The 21,014-nt window shown below is 40.0% G+C and overlaps 2 protein-coding genes across 5 annotated transcripts in view; both read left to right on the top strand.

Moving 5' to 3' along the window:
• Positions 1-21,014, top strand: part of LOC136431512 (GFP-like fluorescent chromoprotein dsFP483) — a 235,697-nt gene that overhangs the window by 98,105 nt on the left and 116,578 nt on the right. The window lies entirely within an intron of this gene.
• Positions 1,667-19,942, top strand: LOC136431507 (isatin hydrolase-like). Of its 4 annotated transcripts, none has more exons than XM_066422901.1 (5): positions 1,667-1,758; positions 3,072-3,312; positions 13,189-13,344; positions 14,714-14,895; positions 18,857-19,942. In XM_066422901.1, the coding sequence occupies exons 1-5, from the start codon at positions 1,720-1,722 to the stop codon at positions 19,052-19,054; spliced, it is 816 nt and encodes a 271-aa protein (XP_066278998.1). In that variant the 5' UTR covers positions 1,667-1,719; the 3' UTR covers positions 19,055-19,942. The 4 variants fall into 4 exon arrangements, with proteins under 4 accessions (XP_066278998.1, XP_066278997.1, XP_066278999.1 ...); XM_066422900.1 differs by lacking the exon at positions 3,072-3,312 and adding an exon at positions 12,016-12,256 and having other exon boundaries at positions 1,691-1,758; XM_066422898.1 differs by lacking the exons at positions 1,667-1,758; positions 3,072-3,312 and adding exons at positions 10,658-10,797; positions 12,016-12,256.

Below are 21,014 nucleotides of genomic sequence, written 5' to 3'. Positions count from 1 at the left end.
TCTCATTTGAATATAAAAGTGATGAAAATGTGTTCTACTGGAATATGTATATATCATAAGAAGATACAAATGACAAAATACATGAGCCCCAGATCACTATTTAATTTGATTTGATTCACCAACAACTGAAGGTATGGCTGAGTGACTTTTTTACCTCAATAGAGAGACACCTTAGCTCTGACACTATAATTAATGGTTCGTTTGTGAATATTAGTCATCCAGGAAATTGTAATATGAATATATCCGACGTTTCAAATGTCCCTCCAACATCTATTTTATTTGATTCAAAATATGAACGACTGAATAAAGACGTTAAAAGGACATCTGAAATGTCTGACATTTTCTTATTGTAATCTTGTAATATAGATTGAATTAAAGTTTAATTCTATGATTGATTGTGTTTCCTCTGATTATATTCCAAGTCCCACTGACAAATTGTTAAAAATTGTTCAAGAGAGTGTATAAGCCTTTAAGGCTTCTATAGCCCAAGACAAAGACACTTGATTGTGTACTACTGTGATTTTATGGTGATGTGTATGAATAATAAACCATCAAATTGAATATAGAAATTACGTTCGTGTTCTTGTTGTTTTCCGACAAGCTTGTGCGAGAAAGTACGTCAGCTATATATTGAGACAACAATAAACTTAAAGTTCTGATCAGTTGAACAAATAAGATAAAATGTGCTATAGACTGTAGGGATTCGTTGAGTTCTCACCATCTCACTGTTAGATAGTCTTAAATCATTTTTTTCTTATTTAGTTTATTTCAGCACATTACCAAATATATGATTGATACAAAATAAATCATAGCAAGGCGAATGTTAGCACAAGTTGTGATATAGACTTTGACAAATTTCATTCATTATCCAGGCAATTCATTTTAGATAAGCGCGACTAGTTGGCAGCTGACAATTTGGACATCATAACAGAAATAGATAGAATTGCTCCGATTCTAAGCCGTAGCCAAAATTCGTCGCCGATATTCAAAACATTCTTCAAAACAAAAATAGATGTTTTTTTTCTGTTTATTTGCACAATAACCACCCCTTAGGCGTTGGCAAAAATTAATAAACATCCCTGACAGAGAGGAGAGAGATAGATAGAGAGAGAGAGGGAGAGAGAGAGAGAGGGAGAGAGTGAGAGAGAGAGAGAGAGAGAGAGAGAGAGAGAGAAGCTGCTAAAACGTATACGAAAGGTGTGTTTTTAACAATGACTTTATGATACACTCTTGAGTGAACTTTTGATATATCACACAAAATCAAAAGTCTACAAAGATTCGCTTACAACTTTGAAATATATAATTATTTCTTATTTTATTTCATTATCTATCCAGGGGCATGAGAAATGGTCTAGGGTGAGATATATGCACTTTGACCCCAAGACTACACCCGGCCATTAATGCTTTTGTGTACCTACAGCCCGTCACGGTTCAAAGGTTGTCCAAAGGTACCAATGTTACCAGGTCAAAGTACGGAACCGTATACGTAACGTTAGTATATCAGGTAAATGCCCTTTTTCTCACCTTTTTGAGAAACTGTAACATGTTGGAATTATCACACTCTGTAGTAGTTCAGTGGGTAGAACCATTTTAGATTTGGGCCCAAATAAAATAGCAGAAAGGTAGCTTCACCCTCCGTTTAAAATGGACCAGTCCAGTTCGACCATTGAGTTCCTGTTTTCTAACATATCCAAAAGACCGTTCTGGTTCACAGACAACATGGATGTGTTCTTCTACAGTGCCCTCCTAGTTCTGACGGTAGGTTTTAATTGTATGCACATACATGAATGAGGGTTTAGGCACATTCGTCGCACAATATATAAGTGGCATAACAAAAGCACGGCGATTTTTGTAACAACATCTACTACTACTATACATGCAAACAAACAATAGCATATAAGGTGCATAGAAGTATATGGATAAATGAGCATGTTGCACTACGTATCATATACCCTACTAGTTCTATTCGGACTAAACATTCTTTGATGAATTTGCATATTAGTACACACTACACAGAAAGGGTAGTCTTTTAGCACCCTAGAATGTAATTAAATTTTTCGATAGGATGAAATGTATTAAATTCTTTTGACCATTTTAATCAGAAAAGACATGTGAGTAGCTTATAGCCCTTGTCATCACATCGTGAACACTTCATGATAAAGTGAGATTATCAAACAAGCAATAATAACAAGAAGATCGTATAATGAATGAGTCTTTTTTTAATACTTTAACTGCCTAAGTTTTATGGGTGTTGTCAGCACTAACAATTACTATGGAAATTTGATGTGAAATAATAAATGTGACTAGCTTCCTGGGTCACGCTTTTGAAACCAGGTTTTGAAAGCAGGTGAAGTGAACGAAATGAAACGCTGCCATATTTTCAAGCAAGTGAGTAGTATGTAAGCGACAGCATGAGAGTTGAATACAGGAGGTGCAATGTACATTATAGTACTAACCTGACCCACTGCCCGTATTATGATACATACCGCTGATATGCACACTGAACCAGTTGGGTTACATCTATCACACTGTTAATTTTTGCGTATAAACTACTGACCTGTGCCCGCATTGACATGCGTAGTGGCTACCTGTAATCTCTAAGCACAGTCATGCACCCCCCCTTTTGTAACATGTTTAGAACGGTCGCGTGTTAGTGGGTGCCATCCTATTTTTACCGAAGGCTCCTTTACTCGCTATTATTTTTAAGGGTAGCGAATGTAGGGGCCCCCGGTAGAAATAGGATGGCACCCAGGCTAATTGAAAACAGGATAGTCAAAAAACGTTGTGGTTTTTAATTTTTAATTCATCTGCTTTCAAATTAAGACTTTCTTTATATACACCCTACTAATGCAGACCTTGAAATAACTTTTGTTTGTCGTAGTAAAAAGTGACCTAGAAAATAGCGGTAACTATAGTAACGTGCTCACCAATTTTCGTTCTAATGGTTTCAATCGGTATTGAATTCGAAGTTGCGTCATAGTTATTTTTTCTTAAATATCTAGTTCTTAGTTTTGAAAAAAAAAATTTTTTTTTCTTGTTGGCATTCATTTGACCATCTGGTTTCTGTGTAGGTCTTCTTCCGAAAGGGTTGCCACGCAGCGTTGCTAGGCAACCCGCAGGTGATTGACATGACGTACACCTTCGACGACACCACTGTGATCTGGCCAAAACGTGAACCCTTCCGCCTTAAAGATACATTCAGAGGCTACCATCAAAATGGCTACTATTACGAGGGCAGTTACTATGAGGGATATGAACATAGCGGTACCCACGTGGATGCCCCTTCACACTTCTGTAAAGACAAATGGCGAAGTGAGTGGATCAGACTTATAATCTATCACAGTGCTTTTTGAATGTCACCATCACTTAGCCCAACACCATGTTGGTGTCCCTATTTGCATATCAATGAATCGTAGCTTTGGACCTTTGACCCTCTCAAATAACCCCTATCAAACTCATAGAAGAGAACACCAGAAAGATACTGATAAATTTGCCGACAAAACTTACTACTACTTGTTACTTGCCGAAAAAACACAAATTTAAATTGCCATGTACGTTTGAGCCAAGATCCATTAAAATGCAAATACGGACACCAAGATGGCGGTCGGCACCTGTCTGCTCCATTGATATGGACAGTCTTAAAAACACTCTTGATAATATGTATTTGCCATTTTGCAGACTCCCTGCATGGATTAACGACGTTTCATTTTATCGTTTTGGGTTATTCAGACTAACAAAAGTTGATTTTCACGAAATACGATGATTTTGACATTTACAAAATCGGATCTCTGCTAGCAGAACGGTAAATATCTAAGGATAGAAACACACAATTCTAAAGTGATTTTAGTCCCTTGCATTTAGGAAACAGTAAGTTTTTATGCAGAATATTATGATGTATTAACATAAGATCAAATGAGACCTTGGAATCACGATATCAGGTATAATTTTTCTCTGGTCTGTCGATATATCAAATATTACTACTGAAAGCTTCGATATGACTTTCAGTTGACGCTGTTCCATTAGAACGTCTGATGGGCCCGGCTGTGGTTGTGGACGTGTCAAACAAGACAAAGGACAACGCGGACTACACGGTAACGGCTCAAGACTTCCAGGACTGGGAGGAGAAGAACGGCAGGATTCCTGACGGATCTATTGTGCTAGGTGGGTCTTGACTGCAATAAGTATCCTGGCGGGGCCCGGTCGATATTGTCCCAATTGATTTTACACGGTTTGGATGTGGTGTATGTTTTTCTGCTGGGACAAAGGATTATTCTAAGGCCCTCGTGGTGTTCTAAAATAGCCCCAAATCTGCAGAAAGTATCATAGGGCAACTTAAAGTGCAAAAGAAAACAAAAAGCTATTAAACTAACCGACGGGGCTTTGGTTAGGTGTCTGGCATCGTCCTGACTTTAGAGCCCAACCAGGGCTTATTACGGCTATACATGTACAGCGACCTTGAATCGTGACCAAGGCATAAGGCTCTTCATCGTGCTCGAGGTGTACATGAGCTCGTCCGATGCACTGGACCTGGCGTGTCATTCAAGAAAGCGTCGATTACAATTGACATTTACATGGCCAAAGAGAGTAAAAAAGATGTAAAGTGCGTTTTCTGCTGGGGATTCGGTTTGGACACTATGTAAGGAATAGTTATTCTAGATTGAAAAGGAGGAGAAAAAAAATCACAAAATATATTGAAACTTATCCTTGCATCTATTTGTCAGTTCGAACCGGCTGGGGCCAGTATTGGTCGGACAAACGCCAGTATCTGGGAACAGACACTACCGACACCTCCCTGCTGCACTTCCCTGGAATAGACCCAGAGGGCGCTCGTTGGCTAGTACAGAACAGAGGGATGCATGCCGTCGGTATTGACACTGGATCTCTCAGCACGGGACAGTCCATTGTGAGTTCCATGCTTCTCCAGTTATCTTGGTGTGAACCTTGGTGAATGCATATTACTACATAATGAACCAGGATATATATTCACATCAGTAAAATATCATTAAAGAATCCATCATCATCATATATCATGCTCGGACAGTAATGACCAAAAATGTTATATCTGCTACCGTTACCTAAAAAATCAGTCGTTCGTCCTGCTGTAGGCAAACAAAAATGTCTGTTTTATTCTTGGACGCTGCCATGTTTCTTTATACGTCATTAGTCGGCCATCTTGGAACCATCACATGAAACATCTCGACTGATCTTAGAATGACAATTAGCTGAAGTCTAAGATGGTTTATGTCGATAAATCAGTTTTATTTTAATTTTATCCGCGGAGATTATACGTTACGTACCCTGGAATCCAGAGCATATGTGCCGGCCCGCGAGTTACCCGGGTCTACCCTTCCACTCCCCCGAAGATTAACCCCGCCCCACTATCCGCTAGCCAAAGAAGATCCGCAGCCGGAGAGCGGATCTTGTTTGGTTAGCGGGAAGTGGGGCGGGATACGTTGTCGGGCCAGCGGGAGGGTAGGTCCCAGGGAAGCTCCGGGCGCGGGCCGGTGTAGGTCTGGGGAAGCTCGGCATAATTGCTCTGAAAAGGGTTACTACAAATGGGTTACTACAAATGTATCAGTTAAAACATTAATGCCAATTGTGCCTTTTTAGAACTTCAGCGCACATCAGATATTGTGCGAAGCTGACATCATCGGCTTAGAGAGCGTGGCCAACATGGACAAACTTCCGACCACAGGAGCCACTGTCTACGCTCTCCCGCTAAAAATCGGGGAAGGGAGCGGTGGCCCGGCCAGAATCATCGGTATCATCAACACCCGTGAGAGCGGGGGTGGAAGAGACGAACTGTAGTATAGTGCATCTTTGTAGTTGTAGCAAGATGTTGCATTTTTCATTGATGATGATGATTTAATTCGTCAATACATAGCAGCCACAGGCATTGTATTACTGATAGAGAATTTCTTTTAACACCATGACATGTTAGCGCATACATGTACAGTAAAGGTCTTTCGGTGTGAGAAAAAAAAAACAAATTGGTCAGAGAAGAATGTTCTGTAAAAAAATTACGTCCTCACTTTATTACCCTTGCACACAGAATAGTTTCCTTACTGGGAGGTATTTTTTTAACAAATAAAAAATAGGATGCCATTTTTTTGTAGTGTAGTAATGTAATGAAAGTCTTTGTGGCCAGGTCTTTTTCTAACAAACAAACAACTCTGATTTCTTCTGTATCTGCATGTCGGACTTCGTGTTACCTTGGAGTTCACCTTGTGATGAGCCAGTTCCTATATGATAATACAAAAGTATCAATGAACATCAATTAACACGATCAAGGAAAATGTCATAACTGAGATGGTTTAGCCTCGTTTCATGATATTCGGTACAAAAAAAAAAAAAAACAAGAGTCAATCGATAGCCATCATGTTGACCTGCCTCAGTTAACATTTAAGTAAGCCGATGGTGGTAATGAGTATTTAAGACTGCAGTCTTACCGAAGGAGCCTGAGGTACTCAGCAGCTGAGCTTCTGACAGGTGATGCTATGTTCCTAACCAGGCCCCTCACAACATGCACTGCTTTTTTTGATAAAGTATCTGCTTATGCTCTACTGGAAATAAATATACATAAAGGAAACAATGACAAAGATTGAACATATCACATAATTACATTAGTCAAGAATGAATCTGTGTTTCCTTAAAAATTCATTCTTTGTGTAGAATGGAATATTTCAGTGAAATTCAGGCAATGTTTAAACCTTATGTATATATCTGATTCACTTAATATAGCCATACTGTCACAAACAAACAAACACAAACACAGGTATTGGCAAAAATACATCATTTTAGTCATGTTCAAATTCTTCTCCTCCTTCTCCTCCTCGTGTCAATTCTTCAAAGCAATTAATTTCGGTCGTTCCTGGGTGTGCAGGTAGTGCGAGCACTTTTTTTAAAGAATCACCTTTGGCCATTTGAATTTTTTTATTGAGCTCCATTGCTTTTTTGTCATACACGACTTATTGATTTATTTTGCAATTTTTTGATGAATTTTTTTTTATTTTTAGGCTTTTCACAGACGGCACAGCATTACAGCGTTTATGCGGAGGCGCTCGAGATGTAGTATAAGCGATGGCGTGATTGGTCAGCTCGGATACAGCCGATGAGGAAGTGCCTTTCAAATTCCCCTTGAATCTCCAAACAGAAGCTGTTCCAGGTTATACTCCGGACAAAATGGGGACGAAACGAGACTTGATTATTCAGCACATTTATTTATTTAGTTAGTATTAGTAAAACATGCCAAAACACGAAGTAAGTGAAAAAGTTGTGCTAGTGATTTTTGCAGAGGTTCTTAAAAATGCAGACTATAAATATCCACAAACACATTCATGCCCTCAGACATTTCCGCTTTCCATGATACCCACACTCCACAGGTTACAGATGAGATGATGGGAAACGCCACAAAGAGGTTCCCCGTTAACCCTCCTCAGTCCAAGGAGGCCTACTACTACCGCCAGGTGTTTGAGAGGCACTACCCTGGCAGTGGGGACCTCCTACCAGCCTACTGGTCGCCCAAGTGGACCGGGAGCAAGGACCCTTGCGCTAGAACCTACGCTAACTACAAGAATTCCGGCATCTAAGCCTGTTTGTGTGGGTAGACAACATTGTAATTATAGCAGAGCTTAAAGTTTTCTTCTGGAGGTCAAAATCAACAATTTTTCGCGCTCTATTGATAGACTGAGTGTTTTAACCTTCTAGGGTAATTCGCTATATAGTTACGCGGTGTGTTATATAGTGCGACTCTGTAAGAAAACAACTGGTTTACATATGTCGAAATAAAGATTGCGTTACACGAGCTAACATTGGGTTTTCAAAGTATGAAATGTTTCTTCACAGATACAGACGAAGCCACTTAATTGCACCTCGGATAAACGCACACTCCATTTAATTGCACCGAATCCCAAAATCCCAAACCGGTTCCCATTCACTGCATTGTTAGTGACTCCGCATATCTGCACCGCACATTGTCACCAATGCCGGATAACTGCGCCAAAATTTGAAAAAAATCCTCGACAAATTAACTAAAAAGGTGCTCTAAAAATCGGCAAACGTCGTACAAATGAGCCGGTACCTGCCGGTGTAAAGGCACAATACCGCCAATATGTTGAAAACTGTTTTAGTAACAAAAGAAGGCGGTCTCCATTGACAGTTATGTTGATATATAGGGAGGTTGACATATGGGAGGTCCCGGGCGGGTCACGGGCTGGGTCGGCACTAGGCTTTGGCAGACAGTATGCTGTACTCAATAAAGATTGGTCTCTACCTGTACACTGTTTAATTACTGTGAATGCATTCAAGTTCGCGGGAATTTGATTTCGCGTCGCGGCATCGCTATTGTCACATACTGCTGCAATAATAAAAGACCGGCGTCTTTACGTCACATTCAGTCGGAAACCAAACAGCGACTCGGCAATGGCTATAGACGCGTAGGTGGACATAGCAGTCGTAGAAACTTCCTGCATTCGCCGGAACGAGGTGTACGCGGGTTCGGCTCTGCTATACGGAGAATGATCTGTCACTGATCAAACTGGAACTGTAAACTCAATATTTTGCTGGTTCTATGAGGTATGGTAGCGCAAGAACTGTTACGTTAGCTACAAAGGTCAAGTAAGTCTCGACTCTGGGGCGTTATCCAGCCTGTGAAGAGAAAAAACCACGGTGATGCGGTCCAGCTTGGAATTTCGCATAATTGCACCCGCCGGATAATTGCACCAAAACTGCTGACAAATGGGTGGTGCAGTTAAGCGGATTCTACTGTATAACCAAAACTGACGGTCTTCTGTGAATGAACTTTGAATGAACTTTTATTGTTGAGCAATAAAAGTTATTCAAAGTTCATTCATTCATTCTGTTGGATAACTTATATGCACTTTGACCCCAAGACTGCAAGCGGCCAAATACATTTTTCTGTTGTATACCTAAGGCACAGTCATCGATCCCACAGTTATCGAAAGCTGCGAAGTTTACTATGATACAGAACGGAATCATATAATTATGTAGTATATAATGTATGACTGCCACTATTTTCCCCCTTTTCTGAGAATTGGTAACGTGATTGAATCATCTCACTAGGTCCTGTAGTCGTTCAGTGGGTCCATCCGACTTGAGAATTTGCTGTTGATGAATTGAATTATAAGTGTTTGATATGATAATAAAGTGTCGTTCGCCCATTCCCGTTCGACCATTACGTTCCTCTTTTAATATACATATATGCAAAACCCGTCCTGATTCGCAAACAACATCTACAGTATCCTCTTTGTTTATAAGTTTTTCGTTGTACGAATAAGGGCCCCGGCGTACGATAAAGATGTAGGATTGCAGGACAGTTGTAAATTGAGGACACACTCTGACTCTGCATATGCGTTGTTGAAACAAAAGTGTATTGTGACAAAAACAAATATTTCATATTAGAGCCATAGAATCTTGATAAGGGTTGACAAGGATTGGTTTTGTCATAGCCTAATTGAAAAGCATACTATCAAAAACCAAATCAAACAAACAGAAACGGCCCTTGTTTGGGCCGTATATATGCTCTGTATTAGCCCCCTGTGGCAACCCTGTAGTTAAAAACCTTGTAAATATAGGAAACTGTGCGTAGCTTTAATTGGAAAAATATGTACAATTGGGCCTGCAGCGGTGGCCTTTACCGCTCAGATAGCCTTTTATCCGTACTGTGATATACTTACGGTAACTTACCTGTGTTGTCACCACAACTAATAAGGGTTTACCGATAGGTCCTATTAAAATGCTAGGCTGGTCGCAACCTCAGTACACTCAGGACAATTATACAGTATACATATATATATACACATAAACGTGTGAATCTTTGTGTAGAATCGATATTTTCAGTAGAATCTAATTCAGCCCATGCTTCAGCAAAGTTTTTAGTGCATCTATCCCTTACAATAGTCATGTTTTTTTAAACAAACAAACAAACAAACAAACAAACAAACACAACACACGTACACACACGGACACACACATGCACACACACGCACACACACAGAGTACACATGCACACACACACACATGCACACACACACAAACACACACGCATGTTGGATTGAATACGGAGGTTGCTGTACTATTCCCGCATTAGACAAGGATATAGTGATTTTCTTTTGAATTTACGATATACTATACAAATTGTACAATCTACAACGATTGCTTAGCAACGTTGCAACGTATCATTAGTTTTTTTTTTTATCTATGGACTTTAAAACGGTCTTCTGTTGGGAGCGATACTCGTTAACTTTGACCGCAACACTATAATGGGTCTGATATTGTGTATACTTGAAGCACGTTGCGAGCACGGTTGTCGAAAGGTACGAAGGTTACTAGCTAAGACCAAAGAACGGAATCATGTATGTGGTAATCAGTAGCGCTAGCCTGGAGTCCAGCCTTGTTAGATTTGGCCGCTCCAAACAGTTGTTGGTGGCCAGCTGACGTTTGGGGCGAGCCAAAGCTAACAAGGGTGGACTCCAGGCTAGTATTTTTGGTAAATTATGCCGATAATTATGTTTTTATTCCCTGGAAAACAGTAGCATTTTGGAAACTGTCGGTCCTGTAGTCGCCCAGTGGGTTAAAACATATTTGAGATTCATATGGAATAATGACATTTCTGTTATGATGTAAAGATAGAGAGCCGAAAGAGGCGCCCCCCTACGCAAAAATGAACCATTCCCATTCGACCATTGTCTGCCTGTTTTTTTAAACATATCCAAAAACCTGTTCTGGTTCGAAGACAACATGGATGTCTTCTTCTACAGTATCCTCCTGGTTCTGACGGTAAGTTTCTACTTATATGTATGTATAATAGCCGCGGAGACATTCCACGCTACAAATACGCGATACAAAATAATATAGGGTTGCAAGAGTAATTGATTGAGGGCATTGTTGTGGCTGTTGTTAAAGAATGACGAAGAAAGCCATCGAGCCTTGGCAAGGTTTGTTTCTGACATACTAGTAACCTTTGTTATAATCTTATTTCCACAAACAGACCAAGCAAGCAAGGAAACAGACACAAAACAAACGGTTGTCACTTTATGGGGGCCTTTATAGCCTCCGTAGCGTCCCCCTTCCGGTAGTTATTAAATACTGCACCTAGTCTTTTAGCCGTACTATAATTATAATATGTTTACTGGTTTTGTTAGTCTTAAAACTGCATATAGCGCTTACAATTTCCGTGCTGTTTACAAACAAACAAGCAAAAAGACAGGCACATATAAAAGCAAGGACAGCTATATTATACAGTTCAGAAAACACACCATCTACATAATGGCCAATGCGGATAAACCAGTCGGTCAACTTACAGTTGTAATTACGTAGCATGAGAATAGCACGCAGGTATAATCTTCAAGCAAATACAGGGAGGTAAAATCGCAGCCTCGTGTTTCGATCTTACACGCTGCCCATAGGGAATAAAGGATGAACATAAAAACATACTAAGTCAACTATGCAAGTGGCACTAGCAATAACAGTCCAATGAACACAACAAAAGCAGGGCGTCTTACGTAGCATCTACAACCATACATATATACAAAAAGCAGCTCTGAAACCTCACATCACCATGAAATATAATTCTTATGCAAATGACTTCAACACACATGATATATGCTTGGCCATGTACACATTTATCTAACGTTATTACGCATGTCAAAATATTGACAGTCCAATCGTTTACCACTTAGATGAAATATGGCTCTTATGCATTGATGATGCAAAGTAAAAAATTAATATGCATAATTGATATCTGTTCATGTTTCACCTGCCATGAACTACATAAATTATCTTAATTGTCTATAATCCTACATAGTCCTATCCTGTATAGTCCTATATTGGAAAACACTACAAATATAGATTTCCCTCATTAATCATGCACATTGAGTCACTATTTACATAATTTGCAAGTCGATTGGTATTGAAGTTGCTTCATACTTGTTTATAGTTTTTAAAAAATAATAATTTTCATGTTGACATTCATTTGACCATTTGGTTTCTGTGCAGGTCTTCTTGCGAGAGGGCTGCCATGCAGCGTTGCTAGGCAACCCGCAGGTGATTGACATGACGTACACCTTTGATGACACCACTGTGAACTGGCCAACAAATGAACCCTTCCGCCTTAAAAATATATTCAGGGGCTACCATCCAAATGGCTACTATTACGAGGGCAGTTCATATGAGGGATATGAACATAGTGGTACCCACGTGGACGCCCCTTCGCACTTCTGCAAAGACAAGTGGCGAAGTGAGTGGATAATACGTACAGATCGTTTTCATGTGACGTCACCACTTGGTATATCACCATGTTGGTGTCCCTAGTTTGCATATTAATGATCATTAATGAATCATAGCATTTGACCTCTGATACCCGGAAATAACCAGACTTGGTGCCAAATGTGTACAGCTCAAACAAGAGACTACTAGAAACGTACTAAAAATGAAACACAAAAATGATGTGTATGTTTGAGTCACTATCTATATGAATGCAGATGAGGACACCAGCATGACAGTCAGCACCTGTCTACTTAATTGATATGGAAAGTCGTGAAAACGCTCTAGCTATATATTTGCAGATTCACTGGTTCGATTTGGGGAGGGGCCGCCAAATCTGACCTGCGCAGACGGTGCATTTTGCAAACCCTGGTCTTATTTTTCCTCATGAAATATCATTTTTGAAAATCTATTCTCGGGGCCATTAATTCTGGGCCAATTTTCTGCCAGAGATACAAGAGGAGTGTTTAATTTTAGAATCTAGACAGAAATGCTGACCTTATTTGACCTTAGTGGTGTAATCTACATCTTCTGGGGCCTGGTGCCGGTATGGTGATGCAAGCATCTACCAGCTTGGGGGTGAAAGGTCAGTGTTGTTTTGGTTCGAAAGCCAGTAGCCGGAGATTTTGCCGGAGTCGAAGCTCTAATTTTTCCATATTTGGTAGGAAGACATGTTAAGGTATCAAGTTAAAAGAAATGTTGGGACATTGACATACTGGTAAGTGTTTTTTAGAGCCTTACCTTATACCTGTTTTTATGCACTAGCCTATACTAGTAGCATTTGGCGGCCCCCTCAAGTTCGAGAGAGGCCTTGGCATCACAAAATTGGCTACAATTTTTTTCACTTGTATATCTAAACGTCAAAGATCATCGCTTGAATATGCAATGGTATTCTATGACTTTCAGTGGACGCTGTTCCACTAGAACGTCTGATGGGTCCGGCTGTGGTTGTAGACGTGTCAAACAAGACAAAGGACAACGCGGATTACACGGTAACGGCTCAAGACTTCCAGGACTGGGAGGAAAAGAACGGCAGGATTCCTGATGGATCTATCGTGCTAGGTGGGTATTTAAGGGCCTTCCTAACAGAGAGAACCCAGAGGGTTGTCTTTGACGGCGGAACATCTAAAGCTGTCAGGGTCACCTCTGGAGTCCCTCAGGGTACAGTGTTAGGCCCTTTGCTCTTTCTACTGTATATTAACGACCTCCCCAGCTCCGTAGATTCACAAGTTCGATTATTTGCCGACGATTGCTTGATTTATCTAACTATCAGCACGCCTTCTGACGCACAAGGTTTACAGTCTGATCTTGATGCGCTAACAGATTGGCAAAATCGTTGGCTTATGTCGTTCAATCCCTCTAAATGCCACATCCTCCATATCACCCGTAAAAAGCACCCCATCCTAACCCAGTACTCCCTAAGTGGAGAAGCCCTTACCGGTGTCAAGTCCCACCCCTATCTTGGAGTACAACTGTCCGACGATCTGCGGTGGGACACCCATATCAACTACGCCACTAGCAAAGCCGGCAGGGTTCTAGGGGTCATTCGGCGCAATTTGACCCATTGTCCATCTAGGGTGAAGGCCACTTGTAACAAAGCGCTGGTGCGGCCCCACTTGGAATATAGTGCCACCGTCTGGGACCCGTACACCACCAAAGGAATACAGGCGGTGGACGCCTCCAGCGCAGGGCCGCCCGAGTGACTCTGAATGACTACCGGCAGACTAACAGCGTGACACAAATGCTCAATGACCTGCAGTGGACCCTTCGCTCTGAAAGGAGGAGGAACGCCCGCCTCACCTTTTTCTATAAGCTAGTTAATAACCACATCAATATTAATACAGATAGTCTACTGAAACCAGCTCAGGGGCGCACCCGGGGAAGCCACACGCTCAAATTTCAACCACTTTACGCCCGAACAGACTCTTACAAATATTCATACTTCCCCCGCACCATACCCGAGTGGAACGCACTGCCTGGCGCGGTTGTTACGGCTCCCACCGTTGAGTCTTTCCGCGCCAGGCTGGAGGCCTGCCCGCCTTAGCCTGGGACCTCCTCCCCCCCTACTTTGCCCCTAGCGGGGTTATTTGGGGGTAGTTTAAGTTGAAGTTGAAGTTAAACCTACTGGGATAGCGATAGGAAGCCGCTTGCAATCTTACGGACCCCCCTAAAGTGTAGAAATAAAGCACAAAAAAGGGCAGTAGACTACTTGGTGGCGCATCGGTTTCGAAATGAATGGCGACCGGAAACATCGGCAAGTGCCTGGCATTCGGTTTAGATAATATTCAATAGAGGTTTACTGGATGGAGGAAGTTCCGAGGAACAATTACAAAATACTAACAATAAAGGTTTACTCCAGATATAATGGATGGCGGAACAATTACAAAATATCATAGATTCTGAATCGACTTGCTTGCATCTTTTCTGTCAGTTCGAACCGGTTGGGGCCAGTATTGGTCGGACAAACGCCAGTTCCTGGGAACTGACACAACCGACTCCTCCATGCTTCACTTCCCTGGATTAGACCCAGAGGGCGCTCGTTGGCTCGTACAGAACAGGGGCATGCATGCTGTTGGAATTGACACTGGATCTCTCAGCACGGGACAGTCCACTGTGAGTTCCGTGCATTAAACTTCTTCTTACATAGATATCATCCTGCATGTCAACTGCATTAGCCACAAGGTCATGTGAGAATGCATTCGTGTCTTATGATAGATAATGACATATGATGCTTGAATAGCAAGGAATATCTTATGAAACTAATCATAGAAATTTAGATATCGTTTGAACAATATTTGTTAAAAACTTAAGAGCGAATGTCTGTAAGGATCAAACAATGGTGGCAGGGGTCAAAAAATAGATTTGGCTCATATTTTGCACAGTGATAGTACTTTGCCCACAACCTCTCAAAATAGCTTTCTTTCTTCTCAAAACCAATTGTTGCCATGGCAACAGGCCAAACAAGTTTTGGGGCCATTTTTCCTCATTTGGGCATGTCGAAAACATGAAAATTGGCTTACTTTAGGACAATATTACGAGCACATGCTTGAATATTAGGGAAAAATAAAAACGAAACTAAAAAGAATAACTCTTGCGCTTTTCTAAGGTAGCTTTAAACTTTTAAGAAAGTCAACTTGAAGTGCTTGGGCAGCCTGAAAACAGTACAGTGTTTTGGGCTTTTCAAAAAACGTAATATTTGCCCCACTTTGTAGCGCTGTAAGTACAAAGATGGTGATTTTTTTTGCTTCAAATTCAAACCTTATGTACATGATCATAATTGCTTTCAAATGCATGCTTGCAAAGTTTGGGGTCTTATTTGGTTGTCACGTGGTTGCCCTCAGAAGTAGGTCATTTTTCATGTTTGACGTAAAATATAATTTTGAGCCATATTCAAGATGCAATATCTGAAAAGGTAGAACAGCAATCTAACTTAACTTTATGTCAAATGTAGCCTTATGTATTGTCTATCAAATGAGTGCTTGTAGAGGTTGGGGTCTTGTTCCGTTTTCGTGAACTTGTCCCTAAAAGTAGGCCATTTTTTGAATATGTGCAGAAATAGGCATTTTGGGCTGTGTTTTATGCTCTGAGAATCTCAAAGTGGGGTATTGGTTGAATTCAAATTTTTATCAGTAGTAACCCCATGTTAAATCTACCAATTGAGTGCTTGTAGAGGTTGGGGTCTTGTTTCATTGCCGTGAAGTTGTCCCTAAAAGTAGGCCATATTTTGGACATGTGCAGAAATTGACATTTTGGGCTATGTTGATGTTTTGAAAATGTCAAAGTGGGGTCTTGTTTGAACTCAAATTTTATCAGTAGTAACCCCATTTTAAATCTACCAATTGAGTGCTTGTAGACGTTGGGGTCTTGTTTCATTGCCGTGAACTTGTCCCTTAAAACCCTATCCAGCCTGGGCTTTTTTGGGATATCTGGGACTGGGGGGGGGATGCTCATTCGGCCCCCCTCTCATAACTTCTGAACGGTATGATGTATCATCCCCAAATTTGTAGGGAGTGATGTTCATGTAAAGTTTTATAATTCCTAGAATTTTGGTGACGTTACGACGTAATATGACGTAATTATGACGTCATTAATGTGATTTTATTGGCTAAATAGGGAATTCCCGTAATATCTAGGTATTAAACAAAATAGTATGTATTGTTGGTTTTAAGGTATACCAAGACTATAATGTAAATGGTAACTACGCTGACGTCAAAATGACATCATTACATGACGTCACGTGTTGTTAGCGACCCCTTGGGATCCGCCATCTTGGATCGGCCATTTTTAAATTTTCAAAAATACTTTTTTTCCACTTATGACCACAAAAAACACTAAAAATAAACTAGAAACGTTAATCTTAATGTTTCTGGTAAAGAAAATGCCACGTAGTGACGATTTTGAAGGCGAAAAAGCCTGTTGATACCTAAAATAGTGTAAGGGTCCGCTATCTTGGATTTTGACCGACTACGTCATCAAATTAGCTTAAATTATTAATTAAATCATGAAAGTTACATCTAATTACATATGATGCCATACATGTAGGAAAATTAGTGTGGTTGAGCAAGAAAACCTAAGAAATATCATTGTTTTAAAAATGTCAGTGATTTTTGCATAAAATGCCTTTCAGAAACCCGTTGCCAAGGCAACACGAAAAACGATAAACTTATACTATCATCATAATATAGTTGCCAACTAAATTTTAGGAAAAGTCACCAAGTTTGGTAGTCCTAGTATATGTCGTTCGGCAGTTATACGATGTCAAAGTTGGCACGGGCACTTTTAGCCTCTAGCGGGCAGGGGAAAACACTATCCAAAGTGTAATACCGGAAATCACAAGAATCGTCGGAAGACAATATAGCTTTATCGTCATAAAGAATTTAAATAAAAAAACTACTTTAAAAAGATTCAATACTTAACGTAGTGCTAAATATTATTTCTAAACATTGTCCAAAATATGGCCTACTTTAGGGGACAAATACACAGCAACACATACCATCCGAACTTCTATAATCATGCATTTGATAGATAACACATGAGGCACTTCTGTACTGCTAAAGAATTGAATTCAAATAACATCTTACTTGGACATCATCAAAGCTTTACACATAAGTGCAAATTGCTATAGGCTTCACATGTGAAGAATATGACCTACTTTTAGGGACAAGTGCACAGCATCGAAACAAGACCCCAACGTCTACAAGCACTCAATTGATAGACTATACCTGGGGTTACTTCTAGTAGAAATTTGTACTAAAACAACATCCCACTTTGACATTTTCAAAACATCAACATAGCCCAAAATGTCAATTTCTGCACATATTAAAAAATGGCCTACTTTTAGGGACAACTTCACGGCAATGAAACAAGACCCCAACCTCTACAAGCACTCAATTGATAGACAATACATAAGGTCACTACTGGGATTCAAATTTGAATTCAAACAATACCCCACTTTGAGATTCTCTGAGCATAAAACACAGCCCAAAATGCCTATTTCTGCACATGTTCAAAAAATGGCCTACTTTTAGGGACAAGTTCACGAAAACGGAACAAGACCCCAACCTCTACAAGCACTCATTTGATAGACAATACATAAGGCTACCTTTGACATAAAGTTAAGTTAGATTGCTGTTCTACCTTTTCAGATATTGCATCTTGAATATGGCTCAAAATCATATTTTACGTCAAACATGAAAAATGACCTACTTCTGAGGGCAGCCACGTGACAACCAAATAAGACCCCAAACTTTGCAAGCATGCAATTGAAAGCAAATATAATCATGTACATAAGGTTTGAATTTGAAGCAAAAAAAATCACCATCTTTGTACTTACAGTGCTACAAAGTGGGGCAAATATTACGTTTTTTGAAAAGCCCAAAACACTGTACTGTTTTCAGGCTGCCCAAGCACTTCAAGTTGACTTTCTTAAAAGTTTAAAGCTACCTTAGAAAAGCGCAAGAGTTATTCTTTTTAGTTTCGTTTTTATTTTTCCCTAATATTCAAGCATGTGCTCGTAATATTGTCCTAAAGTAAGCCAATTTTCATGTTTTCGACATGCCCAAATGAGGGAAAATGGCCCCAAAACTTGTTTGGCCTGTTGCCATAGCAACAATTGGTTTTGAGAAGAAAGAAAGCTATTTTGAGAGGTTGTGGGCCAAGTACTATCACTGTGCAAAATATGAGCCAAATCTATTTTTTGACCCCTGCCACCATTGTTTGATCCTTACAGACATTTGCTCTTAAGTATCTGCTAAAAATGTTGACAAACCCAGTTTTTTGGCAGTTTTCCATGGGTGATATAGGCCTTGCAAAAAAAAATGATTTGTTTTACCTCATGTCATGGGCGTTGCCATGGTTTTTTTTCCACGTACATCATTGGTCAGCCATATTGGAACCATCTCCAAAACCACAAACAAACTGTAGAACGATCTAACGACACACTTCAACCAATCTGTCGAGGTCTAAGATAACTTATATCAATAAATCACCTTTTTTATTGGAAGTATGCATAGCGATGTACTTCAAGAATATGTAACTAAAAGTTAAAACTTGTATGCTGATTGTGCCTTTCTAGAATTTCAGCGCTCATCAGATATTGTGCGAAGCTGACATCATCGGATTGGAGAGCGTGGCCAACATGGACAAACTTCCGACCACAGGAGCCACTGTGTACGCTCTGCCGCTAAAGATCGGGGAAGGGAGCGGGGGCCCGGCCAGAATCATTGGTATCATCAACAACCCTGAGAGCGGGGGTGGTAGAGACGAACTATAGTATAGTGCATCTTTGTAGTTGTAGCAAGATGTTGCATTTGTATATTGATGATAATGATTTATTTCTTCAATGCATCGCAACCACAGCGAGCAATTATATTACCGTAATTGTACGTCCTCTTTATCACCATGACATGTAAGAGTCCACATGTACAGGTATTTCTTTTATTCATAAAAGGGATTGGTAACTTAGAGTTTTAAGGATTTTCATACAGAGTCTTGCTGAATCAGTTACATTTAACCACACAGTCATAATCACATAGTAGCCTCCGTTGCAGGCATTCCCACTAGCGTTTTACTAGCGATTTATTTTAGGGGTATCTGCTTGGGATCGTGGTAATCACAGCAAGCAGATACGGGGGCCAAGCAGATACGGGGGCTTAAGCCCCCCCAAAAAAAATTCAAACAAGATCGCTGGGAAAACGCTAGTGGGAAGGCCTGCAACGGAGGCTAGTCATATAGGTCCTTTTATCTGTCGATATCCATGCATAATGCCACACAAAAGTTTGTCTCAAAAGTCTTTGTTGGTACCAGGCCCTCAGCACGGGAGCTAGACTACTTCTAGTGTGAACGTAAATGTACTAAGTGACTGTTCAAATCGCTTCTATTTTATTAGTTTATTTAATAATAAAAATATATAAGGAGTGTCAATGCTTTCAGAATGTACTTGTGCCAATCTATGTTTCCTTGGATTTGAGTGAGTGTACACGTTCATTTTCAGTGTCCTTGGTATGCGCCTTTTTAAAAAATCAGTGTACGTAGTAAGATAAAAGATGGCGAAAACCACCTAAGGTATTATGTGTTGTGCTTAACAGTTTAATTATCTACTTTCAATACTTCGTTGTATTTTCATGCCGACATTCCTTGCCAATATATCCGTCTGAATGAATCCTTTATCCTGTGGACTGCAAATACAAAGGAGATTGATTTCATAATAAGTCGACCATATGTTAATAAACAGTTATTCAGTTCATTGAGCTGTCAGGAGACTGCACACAAAAGGCGAAATAGTAAGAAAATTCAGCTTTCTATGAACTTCTTTCTAGATTTTTGTGTGAAAGTTTTAATTTTTTTGCCATTTCGAAATATTATGATATCTTTAGGTTTCAATTCTCTACTCTTACAAGGCGTTGTTTCGCATTCATCATACCATGTACTGTATATATTTCACTGTTTATGTCACTTACATGCTTGTTAGGTTTATGTTAAACGACCTGTATCTAGCCCCTCGGGGCAAGAATGTACAATAAAGGTCTTCATTAATTCATTCCTTAAAAAAAGGTACTGAAAAAGTTCCTAATGTTTGTGTGTGGTTTTCAAAATCGTGCAAAAGAAAGAACAACAATATAAGCAATAGCATCCATAGCCTTTATTTGCAATACCAACGAAGCAAAATAACTCCAATAGTTGCAGAAAATAGATCTTAAAGAACAAAACATTCAAAGTCAAAAAGCTCCTTTTGTCTAGGAGTGATATGCGGAGACATTCAATTATTCTCAGAAAAATCACATTCATGTAATTTTCGGCTTTACTATTGTCAATCTGTTGTTAAGTTAATTATTCTATCAGTGTAAGAACCAGATGTTTTTTAGGCTAAACCTGAATCATGCGGATATCTGTCTATATTATGTTGTTAAATAGGAAAGTCATCAAATTTTGAGACACATTTCAAAATGCACCACCAGCCTCGTTTTCATTCAACATCACGCACGTTACTGTCAGACTGTGCTCTCGCGAGAGCAAATTTCGAAATGATAGGCGAAAACGTTCCGGTTCGGAATTTCAAGTGACTGGCTTAAAGTCCCTAAAGTTTTGGCTCCCGATTTTTTAGCTATCGCTACTGAAGTGTGCAATCCTTTATATTTTCTGGAAAGTACGGTCTTCGTAGCGTTTTACTGTTGCGCAGTTTTCGTCGTCCACGAAGACTTATCAATGCGCGATAACGTTAACGCGGCCTTGAA

Source organism: Branchiostoma lanceolatum, chromosome 3, assembly GCF_035083965.1.
Source record: "Branchiostoma lanceolatum isolate klBraLanc5 chromosome 3, klBraLanc5.hap2, whole genome shotgun sequence".
Lineage (NCBI taxonomy): Eukaryota > Metazoa > Chordata > Leptocardii > Amphioxiformes > Branchiostomatidae > Branchiostoma > Branchiostoma lanceolatum.
Note: the sequence above shows the minus strand (reverse complement) of the source record. Positions and strands in the feature narration are given on the sequence as shown.